The 19,384-nt window shown below is 39.5% G+C and overlaps 1 protein-coding gene across 1 annotated transcript in view; it reads right to left on the reverse strand.

Moving 5' to 3' along the window:
- Nucleotides 1-19,384, reverse strand: part of LOC136866853 (dynein axonemal heavy chain 1) — a 1,878,455-nt gene that overhangs the window by 117,557 nt on the left and 1,741,514 nt on the right. Inside the window, exons 29-31 of the mRNA XM_068226864.1 lie at nucleotides 9,500-9,654; nucleotides 8,974-9,229; nucleotides 1,685-1,795 (exon numbers count right to left, since the gene is read on the reverse strand). Of these exons, the coding sequence (XP_068082965.1) occupies nucleotides 1,685-1,795; nucleotides 8,974-9,229; nucleotides 9,500-9,654 (522 nt within the window). The remainder of the gene's footprint in view (nucleotides 1-1,684; nucleotides 1,796-8,973; nucleotides 9,230-9,499; nucleotides 9,655-19,384) is intronic.

Consider the following 19,384-nt stretch of genomic DNA (forward strand, 5'->3'; position numbering starts at 1 on the left):
GACCAAGAATTTCCACTGTGACCAAATGCAGAATTATACAAAAAGACAGAGGAAAACACAACAGCATTTAAGAAATGAGAGGACTTTGTTTCTATGGATACATCAAAAGAGTTCCATCAGAGAGAACAGCTAAGAGAATTCTGGAATTTATGGAGAGCAGTAAGATACAAATTAATAAGCTTAAAGAAGTAAAGGAGGACATGGAGGAAAAGAACACACTGCAGGGTAAAGTTATGTTATAGGAAGATCATCAACAAAACTACGGGGTTCCGAGATCAAACAATAAAAAAAGATCACCTGAATAGGAAATGGACTGGCAACACCTAGTAGCATGAATGTAAAGAAGCCCATTCTGAAAGTATGAAAAAATACTGGGTTGATCGAAAGAAGAAGAACCAGACATGAATGATGCTTAAAGTGGTCAAACAAACAAACAAACAAACAAACAAACAAACAAACAAACAAACAAACAAACAAACAAACAAACAAACAAACAAACAAACAAACAAACAAACAAACAAACAAACAAACAAACAAACAAACAAACAAACAAACAAACAAACAAACAAACAAACAAACAAACAAACAAACAAACAAACAAACAAACAAACAAACAAACAAACAAACAAACAAACAAACAAACAAACAAACAAACAAACAAACAAACAAACAAACAAACAAACAAACAAACAAACAAACAAACAAACAAACAAACAAACAAACAAACAAACAAACAAACAAACAAACAAACAAACAAACAAACAAACAAACAAACAAACAAACAAACAAACAAACAAACAAACAAACAAACAAACAAACAAACAAACAAACAAACAAACAAACAAACAAACAAACAAACAAACAAACAAACAAACAAACAAACAAACAAACAAACAAACAAACAAACAAACAAACAAACAAACAAACAAACAAACAAACAAACAAACAAACAAACAAACAAACAAACAAACAAACAAACAAACAAACAAACAAACAAACAAACAAACAAACAAACAAACAAACAAACAAACAAACAAACAAACAAACAAACAAACAAACAAACAAACAAACAAACAAACAAACAAACAAACAAACAAACAAACAAACAAACAAACAAACAAACAAACAAACAAACAAACAAACAAACAAACAAACAAACAAACAAACAAACAAACAAACAAACAAACAAACAAACAAACAAACAAACAAACAAACAAACAAACAAACAAACAAACAAACAAACAAACAAACAAACAAACAAACAAACAAACAAACAAACAAACAAACAAACAAACAAACAAACAAACAAACAAACAAACAAACAAACAAACAAACAGACAGACAGACAGACAGACAGACAGACAGACAGACAGACAGACAGACAGACAGACAGACAGACAGACAGACAGACAGACAGACAGACAGACAGACAGACAGACAGACAGACAGACAGACAGACAAACAAACAATCAAACAAACAAACAAACAAACAAACAAATAAACAAATAAATAAATAAATAGATAAATAAATAATAACAACTCTCATATACTGGGTTCATGTTGTTTCCAATGACCCTGTATATAGGTGAGTTATTCGACTTAGTTTCTTAATGGATAAACCAAATCACATTCACTAAAACATGATATTATTCATTCCATCTACTCACTAAATTTACTGTTGTACCTGAAAGAAGACCCAGTACCCCATTTCCATGGCACTGTTCATCATGAACTCTGCTCTTGGTCCTTGACCTTGTCCCAGGGATATTACATGCATTCTCTTGGAAAATTTCATCTGCAAAAATAGAGACTTAAGTTCAAATTTACTTATTGGTTCTACTTGGATTATAAGGATGCAAAATGAAACGTTTTAATACAGGACCTTGTTTAAATCTACACATTTGTCTATCTGTCAAATGGAACCCAAAATTCTATTTAGATCTTTAGAAGATTTTAGGAATCGTTGTGATGTTTGGCACATCACAGCTTGTACTAAACTATCGAAATGTGTAATTAATTGAAAAGATATATATTTAATCACTGGCACATCATTTTAAATTATATATACAGGGTGAAACAAAATTCGCGCACTCGGGCGTCGCAGCGCGACTCCTTACATGCCAGCAATAAAAAAATGTCTCTCACAAAAGTTCGTCCTGCGAGTATATCAGGCAGAAAAAGGACGTTGAAGAGTGGCAATCTGGCAACACTGTAAACACGGTAGGGTAACTACCTTTGTCAGCATGTTGTAGACGTACTGTACAGGTGGTACAGTGGGTAAAGTTTTGGGTTAGCATGCAGAAGTTCGAGGGGTCGATCCTCGGTTGAGGAGTATGTTTTTTATTTCGTAAATGTAGTCCAGGTGGTATGGTATCTGGCATCTTAATCGTCAACAGAGATTGTAGCGGGTCCTCTAGAAACCATTTGCACTTACTTACTACGATCCTAGAAATGGATGAACAATCGTTTTCATTGGTCAGCTTTGAAAGACACCCTTTCCACGTCGTGGGCGTGAATTTATTCGCACCACTTTATCTACTAGATGCGTTACAACGTGTTCAGCGTTCCAAAATTTTGTAAATGTAAGATACATGTGACCTAAGAAACAGTGTCTTACTGTATTACAGTATGTAATGTCCGATGGAAATTACCAAATAAAAAAATACGCTTCAACCTAGGATCGAACCTTCGACCTCCTGAATGCTAACCCAAAACTCTATGCACTGCACCAACTGTACCGGACGACTAACGTGTGCTTACAGAGGTATTTACCCTACATGTGGTTACAGTGTTGCCAGATTGCCACTCTTCAACGTCCTTTTTCTGCCGGATATACTCGCAGGACGAACTTTTGTGAGAGACATTTTTTTATTGCTAAAAGAACTCGTGTCCTCATCCCGAGGTGGTGCAGCTCTTTTCAGGCACACCCCCATTGGAGGTGAGCTGCATGTGCCATTTCAACCACATACCAGCCCTCCTGCCATTCTTAAATTTCTGGCAGTACCGGGAATCGAACTCGGGCCCCCGAGGACGGCAGCTAATAACACTAACTGTTACGCTACGGAGGTGGACTTTTTATTGCTGGGAAGTGAGGAATCGCGCTGCGACGCCCGAGTGCGCGAATTTCGCTTCACCCTTTATATATATATAGGATTTTTAGTCATCCATTTTACATTATCATTTCATTTCTTTGTATTGCGGCTATAACATATTCTAAACAAACGACTTATTGAGTAAAGTATTACAACATCATTCGTATTAATAGATTGCAGTAAATTTCAAATAGCCAAGGTCAGGTGACCGGAGTCACCAGGCTAATTTCAGCCCATTACCAGGAATTGTACATCATCAAGCTTATGAGAGATCTTACCCTTTCCATACTCCAAGGAGACAGTTAAAGCCTTGTTAAAGCCTACTTTTCGAAGTTCGCTACCTGATGCTTTGATTCCGTGGGAAAGTTCAACCTATGTGAATGGATGTTACGAAGCAAAATTATGAATTCACAGCAATGGATAGGAGAAGGGATAGTACATCAGATCTCACTGGACCATGTGGTTGATGGAGGGAGACTTTGGAGCCTTATATACATCGACGACAAGAGCTGGAGAGGACTCTTACTTACTGACAATTCTAGGATTCGACAATTCTAATCTATCATCAGAGGAGGGCTGTACGTTTTGACATCGGAGAAGATCTTAACTTAGTTCACTTCGCATCTGAGTAGTGTACTACTCAAAATTTACTCTCATTGAGACCTGTTATCTCAATGATGAGAGTTAAAGTCAACGGGAGACCGGTTTTGACTGGTATAGGGCAGGAGATATTTTGTTATGTATTTAGTTACACTACATTTCTGTAATATGGAAGAATACAACTGCATTCTCTCCGTGAACGTAACCCATGGTGGTTTTGCTATAACAATTAGAACTCATTACGACTTTATGTAAGAAGTACTGTAGGAAGTGTTTAAGTCAGGAAAGTCGTAGTACAGCTAGTGTACTATGCATAAATCAGAAATAGTACTGGAACCAACAACGAGAGATGACGACGCCAGTACGAGAGGTCCATCAAACATCAGCTGCTACATAGATTGTATCCAGATAACAGAGTCTACAAATGGTGAGCTAATGGCATAAATTACTGCAAGTCTCCACGTAACAATTCACGATCTTAGAGTTTATTTCATTCAATTTTTCTTTTGCTTCCGTAAGTTCAGATTTTGTTAATGCGCCATTACATCACGTTTTTCATCCTAATAAATAGTTGTTTTAATTTGTATTTTCAGAAATTCTTCCAAGTTAGTGTTCTTAATGGTTAGTGTTCCATCACCCCACCCCTGGGAGTTTTTAGATTCTATTATGTATTATTATTATTATCATTATTAATTTCCAACTATCATTTTCAAGCCATAAGCTTAAAGGCTGGCACCCATGGGATATTGTTCATGGAGAAACAATGAGATATTATTTATTTATATTAAAATTAAGGTGACCTGCCACGTCACATTTTGTCACTCATCTGTGGGCAAGAGTGGGTACGTCACATCGTCATCACCATCATCATTTTACAGTTCCAGTTTCCGGGTACTGTTGGCAAACCTCTTCCTCTCTGTCTTATTGAGATACATTCTGTTGTTAATGACATCCTCCAGTGTCCTTTCCCAGTCTGCAATGTCCTTCTTTACGAAGTCCATCCAGTGGGTTCTTGGTCTTCCCACCATCCGTTTTCTTGTCACATAAGCTGTCCTTATTGGCTCCATCCTCATTACATGTTAAAACTACCTCAATTTGGACATGCTGACCCATTCTAACAATGATGTCTCAATCCCAGCTTCCTTTCTAACCATGTCATTCCTTAATTGTCCAGTTTTTGGGTTTTGAATTGTGGACCTCAGTAACTTCATCTCAGATGCCTGCAACCTTGATGAGTCCTTCTTAGTAAGTGTACAAGTTTCGATACCATAGGTTACATATGGCTGGTATGAAGTATTGATTGAACATCACCAGCTTTGATTTTGTTGCTACTCTGGGATCCCAGAGAAGTGTTTGTACTTGCTGGTAAAAGCGAGAGCTCTTCTGCACTCTATTTGCCTTTGTGGCTAGAATATCTAGAATATCTCGAGATATTACACTGCCGAGGTGTGTAAAGTTTTCCACACTTTCCAGTGGATGGTTTCGAAGCATGATGTTCACTGGTCATCCCTCTCTGTTTATTGCCATCACAACTGTTTCAGGTTCACTTATCTTGAGACTGAATTCCTGGAACTTAACCTTCCATTCATTGAGTCTCGACTGAACTTGTTCCTCAGTTTCTTCCCAGATCATAACATCATCAGTGAAAGCCATTGCATTCATTTCACCACTTCACTTTTGGTCTTGAACAACGATGAATGTCCGTCACCCAACTGCACACAGCTGGTACAGTGCTCATACAGCATTTTACCTTAGTATTTAATACATTCTAGACAACAATAGACTAATACAGTACAACCTTGATTATCTGTCTCTCAATAAATTGTCAGTTGGATTATCCGATGTCCTTTCCATTTTTGAGATAACAGTTCTAGTCAAAATTCTATCTGCTCACTGGAATGGTAATAAAAACATTGCCTCTCTTACAAAGTATTAAACGCCCATGAAGAAACCCTGTATGAGGCTACAGCTGCTATTCACAACATGTGGTGTTCTCATCTGTGAAGTAAGTGTGAGCCTTATTGGCTTTTGCCAAGACCAACCTTCTGAATGTTGTCGGTCATTCACGAAAGTTAAAGAAAAAAAAAAAAAATATCAATCACAGGGTTGCATCTCATAAATTATGGTCAGTAAAGCTTCAGTTCTTACTTTGAGTATTAATGTCTTCTATGACAAAATGTCTTAAAAATGAGTTAATAAGAGAAAATACTAAGTGTATGACAATGAGACAAAAGTTAGAATGACTGAAAAATTCAAAACAGTGAATTGGTGACTGTCGACAGTGTTGACAGTGATTAGAAAGAAGATACTATCAACAGCATGTATATAATGAGAGGAGGGTTTACAGGTGTGTACAGGAGGTAACCACCATTTACTCCAGGCTATTTGTGTGCACACCATCATTTTCCTGGGAAAGTACGGTATTATTCTCCTCCAGAGCGAAGTGAAATTCTCCGTAGCATTGCTGGCGTGTTGGAAGCAAATGCTTTCTGAACAGCATCTTTGAGGTCTGTGGTTGTCTGATAACAATTGTGGGTGACTTTCTCTTTGATGTGTCCCCATAATGCATTATCACAGTATCTCACATTGGGAGCCAACGGCCATAGCCGTGTTGAAACACCGGATCCCGTGAGATCTCCGAAGTTAAGCAGCATTGGGCGTGGTCAGGAGTTGGATGAGTTGCCTCGTGCTGTTGGTGGGGGGTAAGGGAATGGAGGAGCGGAAAGGAACTGGCCACTCTACCGCATGTAAACTCCGGCTCAGGAACACCTCTGCGGAGGTTCGGACCTGCCTTCGGGCAGAATAACCCTTACCTTACCTTCACATTGGGACTTCGAGGTGGCCATTTGAGAGATACTGGTAATGTTCTAATTGCGGTACAAACCAGTCACATAGCATGGCGAGATAAGTTACTTGATTTACTGGCACTGTGTCATGAGTCTCAGGGTGTTAAAAAAAATTTGAGTTACCTGTGCACCCTTCTCTCATTTTGCAATACATCTCAAATGTTATTGATATGATATTAATGCATATTTTTGTATTTATAATGTATTAATTAGGTGGTAACATCCCATCCTTATATCTCATGAATTTCACAATATATGTAAGGGAATTGAATACCATACCGATGTATTCAGATATAGATGGATTGGAAGCGTATTGCCAACATTACCGCACCTCTCAAATGGTCACCCCAAAGTCCCGATCTGACCTCCTGTGATAATGTGTCATGCATTATCCGACAACCATGGACCTCAAAGACGCTGTTTGGAATTCATTTGCTTCCATCACACCAGCAATGCTGCGGAGAATTTCGTGGAGAGAGAGAGAGAGAGAGATAGAGAGAGAGAGAGAGAAAATGTGTGTGTGTATGCGTGCGCGCGCATGTGTGTGTCAAAAGTTAGATAGTTCATTCTCAAACATTATTTTGGTATGGAGAATTAAAATGAACAGCAGGAAAAAAAAAAAAAAAAAACTGCTGGTAGTAACGTTCAGAATAAAGTTGCAGACTTATTGAAAAGAATGTTAAAGTACGTTAAGAACAAAACAAAGGAATTATCAGTCTTCTCCAATTATATGCTCCTCCTCTCCTCTTCATTATGATGGATAATCAAGGTTCTGTATACTGGACTTTGCTTACACATTCAACCTTGACCATTTTCATACTTATTAAAACAGTAAGCATCACCAATAAATGACTCAGGTTTTATCTTCCTAAAAGTTTTTCTTTCTTTCAGAAGTTGATTATCTATTCAGTTAAAAAAAAGACATGCCCTTGACAGTATAGATGGTTATAATTTCCAGCATACAGTCTGCAAGCCCATGTTAATTAATTACACACTTCCATGATTCTCTATTTGCAACTAGCTATATGGCATCATTTAGTTCCACACCTCTTATGTATAAGTAATATAAAAGTGAGTTTAACCGTTATCACCTTGATCTCCCTCTGCTTCTCTTACCGTACATGGCTGAGAGGTAATCCATCCTCTTCCTTTCAACTCATATGACCCACTCTGAAGCTGGTTTATACGTTCATTACTTATCCTAAATATTTGAAATCTTCCACTGTTCCAGTTTTGTATTCCCAACCTGACATTTAATCCTCCTAGATTTCTACCCAATTAATGTCCGGCTCCATGGCTAAATGATTAGCGTGCTGGCCTTTGGTCACAGGGGCCCTGGGTTCGATTCCTGGCAGGGTTGGGAATTTTAACCATAATTGGTTAATTCCTCTGGCATGGGGGCTGGGTGTATGTGCCATCTTCATCATCATTTCATCCACATCACGACACGCAGGTCGCCTACGGACGTCAAATCAAAAGACCTGCATCTGGCAAGCTGAAATTGTCTTCGGACACTCCCAGCTCTAAAAGCCATACGCCATTTCATTTTTTTACCCAATTAATATCACTTAAGTCTTGAAAATAGTCTGTCTCCATGTCTTAAATGGTTGCCGTGCTTGCCTTTGGTCCAAGGGGTCCTGGATTCGATTACCGGCTGGGTAGGGGATTTTAACCTTCATTGGTTATTTCCCAAGGGTTGGGGGCTGGGTATGTGTGCTGTCTTCAGCATTAGAATTTATTACAGGTAGGGCCTCATTCTCGCAGACACACAAGTTGCCTATCAGGCATCAACTTGAAAGACCTTCACTAGTTCTTAGATTGCAGACTTTCAGCACAGTCTAGTAATAAGACTAAAAATGTAATATCTTGAAAAAATGCTGAGTTCAAGACTTTTCTATTTGGCCAACTTTTGCACAAATGGGTGTAGGAAACATGAGATTGTGTTGTCTTAGCCCCAGTATTCAAAAGAGAGCACCAAGCTAGAATAATAAATAAATAAATAAATAAATAAATAAATAAATAAATAAATAAATAAATAAATAAATAAATAAATAAATAAATAAATAAATAAATAAATAAATAAATAAATGGGAAAATCCAAAGAAATATCACCAATGATGGTGAACAATGTAGCTTCTTGGTGCTGTTGAAGAGTATAAGTTAATATTCAATGCTATAAATTGAGTAAGAAAAAGGGATTCTCTTTTCAAATAATCAATATCTATTTATGGTTATAAACCATTACTAAGGTAAAGTTACAACGTCTATGAATCAATGATAATTTTTAGAGACAATTAATATATGAGGCAGTTATACTACTAGTATTAGACTGGTAAAGATCTTTTGAGACAAATATAAATTTCACTTACAATGAAACGTGTAACTCTGTAAAAGTATTAACTTACTTAATGTCAAGAATTTTCGAAAATTATTACCTTATCAGCAAACTTGTAGAGATCAGCAGCAGGATCTGTTCCTGTTGATAATACAAATACGAGTGGTGTATTGGGGGTGGATTCTTTGAATATGTTGGCCAAATCAGTAGTCTGTGGTTCAATGAACTGAGGACCTAAGTGTATGCTTAAGTAGTCCTGCATTGCATTTGTAACTTTATCTGGACGAAGGGCCTTCAGCACTAGCAGCCGTTGGAAGTCATTTAACTGCTTTTCCCATGGTTGAGGTAATGGTTCCCTGAGGGTGACAGTAGAAGGAAAATTAATTTTGTCGTTATGTATCAGCTGTCAAGATTAAAGCTCTGACACCAGTTTACAGAGGTTGTCAAGCACAAATATCTTCAAGAGAGATCATAAGAAAATTATTTTAGAAGAATGTTATTGAATGAAATTGTACCAATATTATCCATGATGAAAAAAAAGAAAAGTACCTTCAGTGAACAGAAATTCAGTAAGTTTTACAAATATGCCTATAGTTTTACTTTAAAAGAAACTACTTCTGACTTACTTATTAGGCTCAATAGCATCAAAAATAGCCTGGTAATGTTTTATATGTTTTGGGAAGGAATCAACAAAGTCTGTAAAATTAGGTAGCACTGCCATTGCCAGAATTTCAGTCCATGATTTTATTGATAACCATTCAGGAGCAGGATTAGGTTCAACCTGTAACATGAAATAGATAAAAGGTTTATGTAATAAAATTATTTTATTGTCATTAAACAATTTGATGATGCTGAACACATAGCAAAGTGACTGAAACTTTCATGTAGAAGCATTTAAAAAAGTGAATGAGTGCATGGTATTGTAAAAGTTCCTGGTTGGTACATTTTTCTTAGAAACAATAATAATAATGTTATTTGTTTTACGTCCCACTAACTACTCTTTTACGGTTTTCGGAGACGCCGAGGTGATGGAATTTAGTCCCGCAGGAGTTCTTTTACATGCCAGTAAATCTACCGACACGAGGCTGACGTATTTGAGCACCTTCAAATACCACCGGACTGAGCCAGGATCGAACCTGCCAAGTTGGGGTCAGAAGGCCAGCGCCTTAACCGTCTGAGCCACTCAGCCCGGCTTTCTTAGAAACAATTGAACTTATAGATATAATGTTTGTTGCGACTATCCACAGGGTTTTGAGAGGTGAATTATATTTTGATAATAATTCTGATAAACTATTAAATACAAGGAACATAGAATACCATGCACTCATTCTGCTTTTGAGTGAAAATACATGTAAAATATATACGTATATATATATATATAGGGCCTCATTCTCGCAGACACACACACACATATATATATCAATGCTGAAAGCTATGGTCTACAGATTTGTTTTGGAACAATTAAATGTATGGCAATGGTGGTGCATAGATAAAACACCTGGGTGTTCACTGCTTTTGGAAAATAACGTCTTCAGTTTTTTTTGTTACTTGATGTTTACATAGATATAAAATAGTAACATTGCTTGATTAGTAACGTGACTTCCCTTTTAAGGCACCCAGCTGCAGCTTGAAGAAGTTACCAAAACAATGAGTAATGAAAGAGAGAAAATATATGGTGCAATTACTTTAAGCTGATCCAGTTTGCTCTGATCTTGAAGATATTGCTTGCGTAGGAATAGCTGCTTCAAGAAAGTGTTAGGCAGACTACAGTTTTTATATCTTGATGTATTTTGCTCTTTACTTTTCATAAAACATGTATTATTAATTAAAAGTTTCATTAATCACATAAACTTAAGTCTACATACACCTATTGATACTATACAAATAGTAGTTAACAAAATATTCTGGTTCATTGAGGTTAATTACATCAGAACCACAAAATCGTGAAATTAAAAATCCCTTCAAAACCTACTGTCATGCACATACAATAAATTTTAACCGCACACTTTAAAACATTGCTTGGGCTAATTTCGGGGCTGCTCATGTCCATCGCTGGTTCACTTACCAGTGATACCTAAGCTGAACACACACACACACATTCGCAGCCCAGCGCTCGTACTGAGCAGTCCTGTCAGCACCAAGCTCCAGCAACTGGGAGTCTAGCACCCTGTATGCTAGCCTTACTGCCACCTCCTGCAATATCTACGGTACTCCGTACCAACTAAGCTCCAGAGCCCAGCTACCAGTGAGCCCCTAGCTTGCCTTGAGCAGTCCACCTGCAACACAGCCTGTTCAAATCAACAATAGACAACTGCCAGCCAAGAATAGGCAGAAACAAGCTCGCCTGTTACTCACGATCTATGCAGACACAAGAAGCAAATTGTCAGAGCCCTCAGTGTGGTCACTGGTTTGGAACTCATCCCGCTGTGACACGGTAAAACTACTCCGACCGTGCCCACTGAGCGAGCACCTTACAGTGTGCCGGTCCTCATAAGAGTTTGACCATTTCCAGTGCTTCACAGCACCCCTGACCTCACCCAACCACAGCTCCTAACCCGAAGTCAGAACCACCCTGGTGGGACCGAGTAGCCAGGACACTGACAAATCCTATAATTTCGCAAACCATGAGCACTGAATCCAGCTTCGATTATAGCAATTGGTCCTGGAAATCCCCCACCAGTCCCAAAAGAGAACCCCAGACCCCTCCAACTATGGAACTCCCTATCACTACGTCCGGTTCGATTCTCCATTTCCCACATCAGAAAAATGTGACGTTATAATACTACCACTCCATATTCCTGGCCCAGTACCCCTCATGAGACTTACCATAGCCTATCCTAGAAGACCTCATTGCAATAACAGAAGAAACACACAATAGCCTACTCATGATCACCCCTAGGAAAAACAAATTCACCCCCACCATCCTAGAAACCATCCGAGCAGCAGGTTTACCCACACCTATTCTGATCAACCCTGTCCGCTATCAATCAACTCCAAAATTCACTGCCGAAACCTTCCCAGAAACAAATGACACCAGCTCCCAAACCAACCTGGTACCACCTACCATTACAACCGAAGCCCAGACCAACCCCTACCATCCCCACTGCCCTCATCACTACCACCCCCTCCCACGCAAACCATCCACACTCAGACCAACCCACTGCCAACCCACACTGACACTCACACACAGACGAGGAGCAGGCATCAAAAACCTGATGCCAGGAAACGCACTCACAAAACACTACCTCAGAATCGAACCCTGACACTCTCACGCACATCCCTCATCACACAGTGCTTTAATTGCTTAAAGCTAAATCACTCAGCAGCTTCTTGCTCTGAGACCACCCGCTGTAATAGGTGCGGCGGTCCCCACCGCCACACAGATTCCAAGGTACCTCGGGACCAGGCGAGGTGTGCCAACTGCGAAGGCAGTCATGCCGCCTCGTTTCCTGGCTGCCCCTTTATCAAAAGAGCAATTAAGGCACACTACAGACAACCCAGACACATACATCCAAATGCAAAACCACCCCCATTACTCAGCCTACAGGTCCCTCCACCCCCGCAACCGAACCCGAGACCCATCACTACCCCCCACCCCCCGCCCCATCTATCACAGGTGCAACCACACTACTCCTGCTACTGTTACAAAATCTAATTTTGACCCAAACCAGACCACAACCACCAGCGCCCACCCTCACAATACCATCATACCACTAAGCAATCACCCCCACCAAGCAATCCAGCAATCCACCCCAACCAAGCCCAGAGTAAACCACAAAACTTCTCGCTTTCTCCTAAGCAGATTGTCTTCCAACCTAAAACAGCAAATCCACAACCTATCAAAAACCAACCCCTCAACTAAACACCCAACCGCACAAGGAAGTAATTACCTACCACCAAAATAAAGCACTGGAAACACTCCAGACGCCGAGGCAGGTTTTTCATCAAAGCAATTAGAAATGCTGTCATTTCTAAATCAATGTATTATTAACAACTGACACAAATGAATATAAATATATTCTAACGCACAGTCCAGCGACATGGCCCGGCTATAGTTAAGCAATGCCGGGTGTGGTTAAGGTTTGGATGGGCGACCACCCAGGCCTGACCCTTGCCGCTGGTACGAAACAATTTAGAAAAATTATTAACATCTAGACTTGGTCACAAACAGCCGCAAAGGTTACTTTGACCCTATATATACATTACAGTTTTCACAATACAGACATCGCTCCTACTATTTATTATTATTATTATTATTATTATTATTATTATTATTATTATTATTATTATTATTATTATTATTATTATTATTATGATTATTATTATCATCATCATCATCATCATCGCCTATTATAAATTTATTATTCTTATACTTATTTTTCCGAACAGACCAGGTAAGGAGCGCAATAGCGCACCGGTACTGCCCAAACAGTAATATCTGGTAAAAGCTATGTTCTCCTTGCTCCTCATAGCCCCTCGTCCTGCGCACCCTCCTTACATCCCAAAGTGCTGCGTCCTCAGTTCAGAAATTGAACCTCTTTGCTGGTTCTGGAGAACAACCGACTGTTGAAATCAAAATTATCACAACATGCACGAATATACAGAGCTAATTAAAGGAATAGGCTCTTGATAAACCATTTTACTAAGACATCTATTTGTAGGGGGTTCACTGAAACACTGAACATATACAACATGCTGCCATAGATGTATGGTCACCCTTATTGTTTATAATTGTGATGGAAGATATAAGAGGGACACAGCAAGGAACTTACAAAGGGAAAAGGAAGTACTTCTTGTTAAAATTGTGATTTGAGTAAAGGGATTTGAAAAAAAACCCCACAGCCTGATGAAGTAAATGGGAAGTTGGAAGAAAAGCGCAGTGAAGAAAAACAAGACAAATGAAATGGCAAGGGCAGAACATGGAGAGCTATAACTGAAGATATGTAAGAAAAACTAACCAGTTATCAGAGCAAAAGGGGACACATAGACAAGCACCAAGTTCGAACAGCAGAACTCTAAAACGACATTAACAAACATAGGTTTTCATGGCTCATCGTATTAAAATAAAGAAATAAATATGCAAACTGGATTAAAGCCACTTATATATATTTATTTAGCAAAGCCCAGCTTTCTGCCAAATTGCATTGGTCTTCATCAAGGCATGTGAAGGTTTGCCTCCAACAGTGAGGAAAGAAATTCTTCGAAGGAACGTAGAAGTCACGACCATACTATCCAAGGCCCCGCACTAACTGGACTTAGGGATTGTCACGCTGTGCTGTGGTGGTTGGAAGGGAAGTTACTCATTCAACACCTTCTGTCGACAATTTCTTAACTGCATTGTGCTGTGCCATGGAGGTGTTATGCATGTATTTCTGGAGTACATGTCTCCATGTATTTGATAACTTGAAGCCATCTTCCCTGTTGATGTTATTTGGGTGCAGCTCTATCTCTATGGCTTCCCTTACAAGTCGAGCATAGAAGTCCTTTACAGCCAATATGACCTTCGCCTGGTTAAAGAGGATTTCATGGTCTGTACTGTAGAAATGTTCTGCTATAGGAGACTGGCTTATATTCTCCATGCAGGATAAAAGAGTGACATTCTTAACTGACTTGATGTGTTCTTTCACCCTGATGCTAACAAGCCTTTTTGTCATGCCATTATATGAACAACCACAACCACATGGAACTTCGTAGATGCCTGGTGTTTCAAGGTTATAGGACTGACCTTAGCAGAGTGAAACACATGTGGCTTGCCACTCAGCAATTAATGAGAATTATAGATGGTCAAAAAATCTTAAACGAGGTAAGACAAAGTCTAAGGGAACATGAAAGGTGCATATTGGAAATATGAAGAATCAATCACCAGTAAATAACAGTGTATAAAGTTAAATACAAGATCAAAACATAGAGGCAGCCGAGGTGAAACTAGTGAGGTTAAGTAAGACAAGAAACAGATCATCCACCTGAAGAGGAAACATTAGTGACTCACTTGGAGCAGGAACAAACAGATTGCCCACGTAAAGAGAAAACCTTATTGAACCATTCAGGGCAGAAAACTCATAAGTGTTTCGAGGGCGGTGGAAGATTCTAGTCCACACCGGAAGGAGAAAACATAGATGCAGATAGTGAATCACACGGAGAAGAGACCGTATAAGTGCTTCGAGGGTGGAGGAATGTTTGACCCACACCGAAAAGAGAAAGCATAGATGTACATAGTGAAACATAAGTGGAAGAGACCGATAAGTGCGTCGAAGGCGAAGGAAAGTTTGACCCACATGAGAAAGACAAATTATAGACGTAGAAAGAGTGAACAGGTGCCGGAATACTCACACAGGAAAAACTAACTGCTACTGCAAACTCTGTGCAAAGACATTCAACAAATGTGGAGAAACGTACAAGAATTCACTATGCCAAATGAGGCCGATAATGACACATGTGAGGAATGAAACTTACAACTGAGAGAAGAAGACAAGATAATCACATACAACAGGTACTGCAAGTCACGATACCATGTGTAATGCATAGGAATCTCTGTGTCAGCTTGTAATGTGCTGAAAACCAAGAAGAACAACCTTTTCTGGTTCTGCCCAAAATGTAGACACCAACTCGTTACATACGGCATCAAAACAGCATCATCCAAAGAAGACAAAACAAGACTCGCCATCTTAGGAAACAAGGAAGCATGCTCAGAAATAAGAAACAAAGTGACCGAATTAAAGACGACTATTGACTCACTCAGCGAAACCCTATTAAACAAACTAGCTCTCATGCTTGACGTATAAGTAAAACAATCAGAAATTCTGACAGATCAGATGAAGCTCAGTACAAACAACCAAACAGTTAAAACTACCCAAAACGCAGAGGAACATCAACCATTGTACTTGGAGGTGACCTAAATCTGAACACACAACATAACACATCAACAACCCAGCACATATAACCATTGTCATGATGATACCAAACAGGCCATTACAACGTTAAGGGGAGCAACTAATACTCATGACACACGTACTGGATTCAAATGCCGATAACTAGGGAAAGGAACAGCCAAAGAAAGCAGTAACCTGAGAGCCGCAGAACAGATGGCATGGTTCTACATAGGAAGACTCAACAACGTTACTACCGAAGAAGACGTAAGGAATCATCTGACAGAAGGTGACATAGAGGACATACGAGAGGTCACACCCTTAAGTTCAAGAGGACAGAACAAAGCCTTCAGAATCACAGTCCCATTCACCAAAAAGGAAATGCTAAACAACCCAAAATTCTGGCCCAAAGGGGTGACTTTTCGCCTCTACAAATTCCACTAAGAAACCAAACAACCCCATTAACAGGAACTACACCAGCACACCGCCTGCAGACCATGCAGACTCTATGAAGGACTATGAAAGACTCCACTGAAAGTCATGTTTTCAAATGTGGAGGGCCTGAAATCACTACTACCCATAGTCCCAAGTACCAGATGGGATACATACAACATCGTGATGCTCACAGAAACTTTTACCACTGAAGAAGCGGAATTGGACAAATTCTATGGTGTGCATATTTTAGCAAGGCAGGGAAAGAGAGAGCGGCTCGAGGGAGGGGTAAGCTGCTTCATGAAGCCGCACCTACAACCAATGCGGATGGTCCTAAAAATACTGACCACAATGGCGATATCAACTCAACTCATCAATATAATAGTAGCCTACTTCAACCCAAAACACGTGCCAAAAATATATTCAACAACCTGGGTGAAGCCATCAAAGCATTCATGGACAACAACGGTGACTTCAACTGCCAAATCGATAGAAGATGCACGAAGACGGATAGCGTAAAAGATTTCCTAACAGATAATGGCCTGCGACTAGTCAAGTCAGAATCAGAGTATACGTACATATATTGTGCATAACGGGAAGAGCACGGACAACCTGGTATTTATCAGCAACGAAGGGATCGAAAAAGTGGAACAAAGGGTTGGCATCAACCCAATCAGAAAACATATGCCAGTTCAAACCTATTTCCAACTGAATACGGAAAAGCACATAGAACAACCAGAAACACAAGTAAGACACTCAAGGAACATAGATGAGGAGCTTTGGAAGGCAAAAAAGGAAGCAATACTGGAAATAAAGGAAATAATCAAACAAGGAAACCTAGACAAAGCTATGAGTAAACTACAAAACATTCTCTTGTCATCAACAACCAAACCACACAACCAAAGAACAGCTAAAAGATGGTTCCACAGCGAATGCTACAAGGCAAGGCAAGTGCTGAAATCCCTACAAGAAGCCGGATTCAGAAACAACTAATATTACCTCCAGAAATATGCAGAAATGAGAAGGAAATACAGAGGTAACATGGAACAAGAAAAATGACTATAGCCAAAAGGAAGAGAGAAAGCTGATTGAAGAGACAGGGGAAAATCCTAGAAGATACTAAAATCAAACAAAACTGCACCTAAAAATTCCTCAGTCAACCCGCAGTAATGGACAGAACTCTTCCAGGAACTATTCAGAAATACACCATAGAATGAATTTGAAATAAAGGACATACTAATACACACATTACAATCTATCACAACAGATGATATGAAGAGATGTGTAAGATGTGTAATGGACTCCTAGGCTGTGGGCCTGGATGGGATTCACAATGAACACTTAAAGACAACACTGATAGACATCATAGATCCACTAACCCTACTATTCAACGAATGCATGAAAATAAAAAAAATACCCAGCGTATGGAGAGAGGCAAAAGTAATCATGCTATACAAAGGAAAAGGCAGCAAGAAAAACCCCAGTTCAAACACAGGTATGGAACTAGAGTATAATATCTTCAAGCTTTTCTCAAAGATCATACTACATTGCATATGACCAAGAATAGCAAGAGAGATAGCACCAAGCCAGAACAAGTTCATGGAAGGTTAATCAACCTTACAGGCAGAATAGACAGTGCACTAACCCAACCAACCAGCCCACTGTGCACCATTTTCATTGACTACGCAAAAGCATTTAACAGCATTGACAGGAAAATACACATACAAAAACTTGAGAAAGCACTACCAGACTTACAACATGAACGGGAGATAATAAAAGCCATACTTAATGCAAACCAGGTGGAAATCTACAATGGAACCTCCACCATGCCCGTCCTAATGCAGAAGAGAAGAGTTCTGCAAGGAGACATGATGAGCCCTATGCTATTCCACCTGATGACATCGCAGATCATAAATGAACTGGAGACCGAAAAGGTCAAGCTAATAATGTACACATACGACATAGTGCTGATATCCAGAGATCCCATGGATAGTCAGACTGCATTCAATAACCCCAGAGCATGGGCGGATAAAAACTTGCTAACCGTCAACAGTGCTAAGACAAAAGTTATGAAATTTAGAAGGGGAGGAAAACTGGCAACATATGACGTCTTCCATAACGGAAGTGAACAACTCGAGTTCGTGTCATCATTTAAATACCTGGGTATCACACTGCAGACCACAGGTGCAACCTTCACACTGCATGTAAAAGAAAAAGCAGCTGCAGCAACCAAAGCAATGTACAAGATCCCCAAGCCACAGAGAACCTCTCAATGAGCACTACAATGGCACTATTCAAGCTTAAAGTTGCCCCGGTAGTTACATATGGGATACAATTAATATGGCACAAACTAACTGTTTCAAACATGAAAAGAATAAAAAAGATAAAGGCCAGGTTCTTGAAATGGATCCTACAGATCTCAAAATTTATGGGAAATCGAATGGCATACATAATGGCAGACGAAAAATTCTTTCTGGAGGACATCACACAAACATTCAGACCAGCAGACATTGCCCATCGACTGCCATCCTTGAAGAAAGAAAGCCCAGCAGACACTCGAAGGTTTCTACGATACAGAAGTACTGAAGAACAATGAATGGGAGGGCTCAAACTACAAACTATGCCATGTATACACACACTTTGGTGTCCATGGATTCCACGAGAAAATATGCCTAACCACCAGATTCCACACCCCAGACAAAGAATGTATCTGCCGTCTCTGCGGCATGACCTCCTGGGTACCACCGGATGAGCTGTACTAAAGAAACAAAACACATCAGCACCCTTGTTAAGGACTGGTAGAAATGAAGTGATGTACCAAAAGAAAAATGATGACAAATTGTAACCTTTAACATATATGTACACATTGTGTTTAATTTCAATATATATAATATACAGTACAGGCCATGAAATCCTCTTTAACCAGGCGAAGATCATCGCACCTGTAAAAGACTTCTGTGCTCAACTTGTAAGGGAAGCCATAGAGATAGAGCTGCACCCAAATAACATCAATAGGGAAGACTGTTTCAAGTTATCAAATACATGGAGACCTGTACTCCAGAAATATATGCATAACACCTCCATGGCACAGCACAACGCAGTTAAGAAACTGTCGACAGAGGGCGGTGAAACATTAATTTACTTCTCAACCACCGCAGCACAGCACAACGCAGTTAAGAAACTGTCGACAGAGGGCGGTGAAACAGTAATTTA

Source organism: Anabrus simplex, chromosome 3, assembly GCF_040414725.1.
Source record: "Anabrus simplex isolate iqAnaSimp1 chromosome 3, ASM4041472v1, whole genome shotgun sequence".
Lineage (NCBI taxonomy): Eukaryota > Metazoa > Arthropoda > Insecta > Orthoptera > Tettigoniidae > Anabrus > Anabrus simplex.